The 2,134-nt window shown below is 40.2% G+C and overlaps 1 protein-coding gene across 1 annotated transcript; it reads left to right on the top strand.

Moving 5' to 3' along the window:
- Positions 1-1,285: 1,285 nt before the first annotated feature.
- On the top strand, positions 1,286-1,800 carry HSPB3 (heat shock protein family B (small) member 3). The gene has a single exon (XM_021553896.3). It carries the CDS (start codon positions 1,351-1,353, stop codon positions 1,798-1,800), a length of 450 nt encoding a protein of 149 aa, XP_021409571.2. The 5' UTR covers positions 1,286-1,350.
- The last annotated feature ends 334 nt before the right edge of the window (positions 1,801-2,134 follow it).

Raw genomic sequence — 2,134 nt, 5'->3', positions numbered from 1 at the left:
TAACAAATCAAATTTAAAAATCTTCACCGTCAATTGCCATAACACATTCCTCTTCACATTACCAAGCTCAGCTAGAGTGATATCTAGCAAACATACTAAAATTTAGAAATTACTTTCCTTCTTTATTGTACTTTTCTCTTAGCTTTTGTTAAACAAACTATTGACCTTTGTAGGCATTATCTGCCCTACAATCACAGAATAACAAGAACATTACAAGCCAGAGGTTGTAGAAGCTCCTTCTCAGGAGATACTCGAATCCCACCTGGATGTGATCCTGTGCAACCTGTTCTAGGTGAATCTGATTTAGCTGGGGGATTGGTATAAATGATCTCCAGAGGTCACTTGCATTCCCAAACATTTTGTGATTCCATAATTACACCTCAGAGGGCTCTGGAGGTCATCAGTCCTGCTTTGCAGACACCTGCAGTAGGTGAGATCACAGGTTCAAGTTGTTAAGCAACAGAAGATGATGGTTACTGGGACAATGTGATAGCATTAAGGATTTAGAATAGTCTTGACTATGCTCTTGAGGGAAAATATCTCTACCCTCTTCTGGGAGCTCTGAAGCATGAGCTTTAATTGTAGTTTGTCTGCACTCTTGTGTCTAAATTCCTGACATGCTGGAGACGTCTCTGCTGTGTTTGTAAGTCCCTAAAATTTCAGATTCAGCCCTTCAGGCTCCCCCTTTTTGGGCTGAGATGGTTTCCTCCTCCCACCAGTAACATGATGTCCTGGGGTGACCATGCCCAAATTTCACCTATGCACAGCTTCTGCAAAAATGACCAATGCACTTGCTAATTTTAAGTTTAGCTAACCAGAAATCTGCTGCATTCCTGCTGACAAGGTAATTAAACCTCTTCCCTCACTAGCTACACGTTTCAATTAGAATATGCAATTCAATTAGAAATCAATTAAAAATTAGATTTTGTACTTATTGCCATGTATCCCTTGGAAAAACAAAAGTATTCAACTTCAATTTAAATTAAAAAATCTTTCACATTATTTGTGTAATCATTATTCATAATTATAAACAGCACAAAATTGCAATAAGAAGACATGCCTTAAAATTTTTCTTTTACTAGTCCTGCGTGAAAGACATGCATGTGTTTAAGCCACTCAAGACTGCATCACTATAAATAGTGCTCTATTGTTAGTGGATACAAGATGAAACAAGTCTCATAGCACTGGAGCACAGGACACTGTACTAAATGTTGAGCTCTGCCTGTTCTAAAAGTGAAAGGCAACATCAACTGATAGACGGGTCTGCGGGTACGACACACGTCTGGGAAAAGCTCAGTCTGACTCTGCAGTTTCCGACACAGGAGTAGCAGCTGATTTTCTGCCTCAGCAATGGCAGAAGCTGTCATAAGACATTGGGTGGAAACTCCTGTACGCTACCAGGAGCAGTTTGTTGACCAAGAGCTGGAAGCACACAAACTGAACCACCTTTTATATGCTTTGCCAGGCCCTGCCACCACTGCACTGAGCGACCGAAGGTGCACCACAGAAAGCACGGCTGGGGCCAGGAAGAGCAGCCAGGAGGAGGAAAACACACATTTTCGGGTCTTGCTGGATGTTGTGCAGTTCCGCCCCGAAGATATCATTATCCAGACTTTCGAAGGCTGGCTCCTGATTAAAGCTCAGCATGGGCCCAGGATGGATGAACATGGTTTCATATCCAGAAGCTTCACCAGACAATACAAATTACCTGACGGAGTGGAGAACAAAGACTTGTCTGCACTTTTCTGCCATGATGGCATTTTGGTTGTTGAAATGAAGAACTCAGTGGAAACGAATTAGAACCATGTCTATAGTTATCGGTGAGATAAAATAATTCTTAATTTAACAAAATTATAATCATGCAATTCTGTAGGGTGTAGTAAGCATGTAGCATGTATTTATTGAAGGAAATTATTTGTATATATTTTTCTGTATGCTGAGTTTACTGTTTGATGTGAACTGTTATACTGCTTGCCTCCAGCTACACATAGGTTGAAAACACAGGCTGTTCAAACAATAGCAAACTCAGGTTAGTCTCAGCAGCAGAAAAGAAAAAAATCTATTTGGTAACATATTGAAAATGGAGTTTTGAGTGAAGTAGCAGGAATTATATTTCTAAGGAATAAGTATTTGT

This window comes from Lonchura striata, chromosome Z (genome assembly GCF_046129695.1).
Source record: "Lonchura striata isolate bLonStr1 chromosome Z, bLonStr1.mat, whole genome shotgun sequence".
NCBI lineage: Eukaryota > Metazoa > Chordata > Aves > Passeriformes > Estrildidae > Lonchura > Lonchura striata.
The sequence above is the reverse complement of the archived record's forward strand: the minus strand, read 5'-3'. Positions and strand labels throughout refer to the sequence as shown.

Excerpts from the sequence above, each read along its gene's own strand:
- HSPB3 (XM_021553896.3), top strand. The coding sequence starts at position 1,351 with ATGGCAGAAGCTGTCATAAGACATTGGGTGGAAACTCCTGTACGCTAC.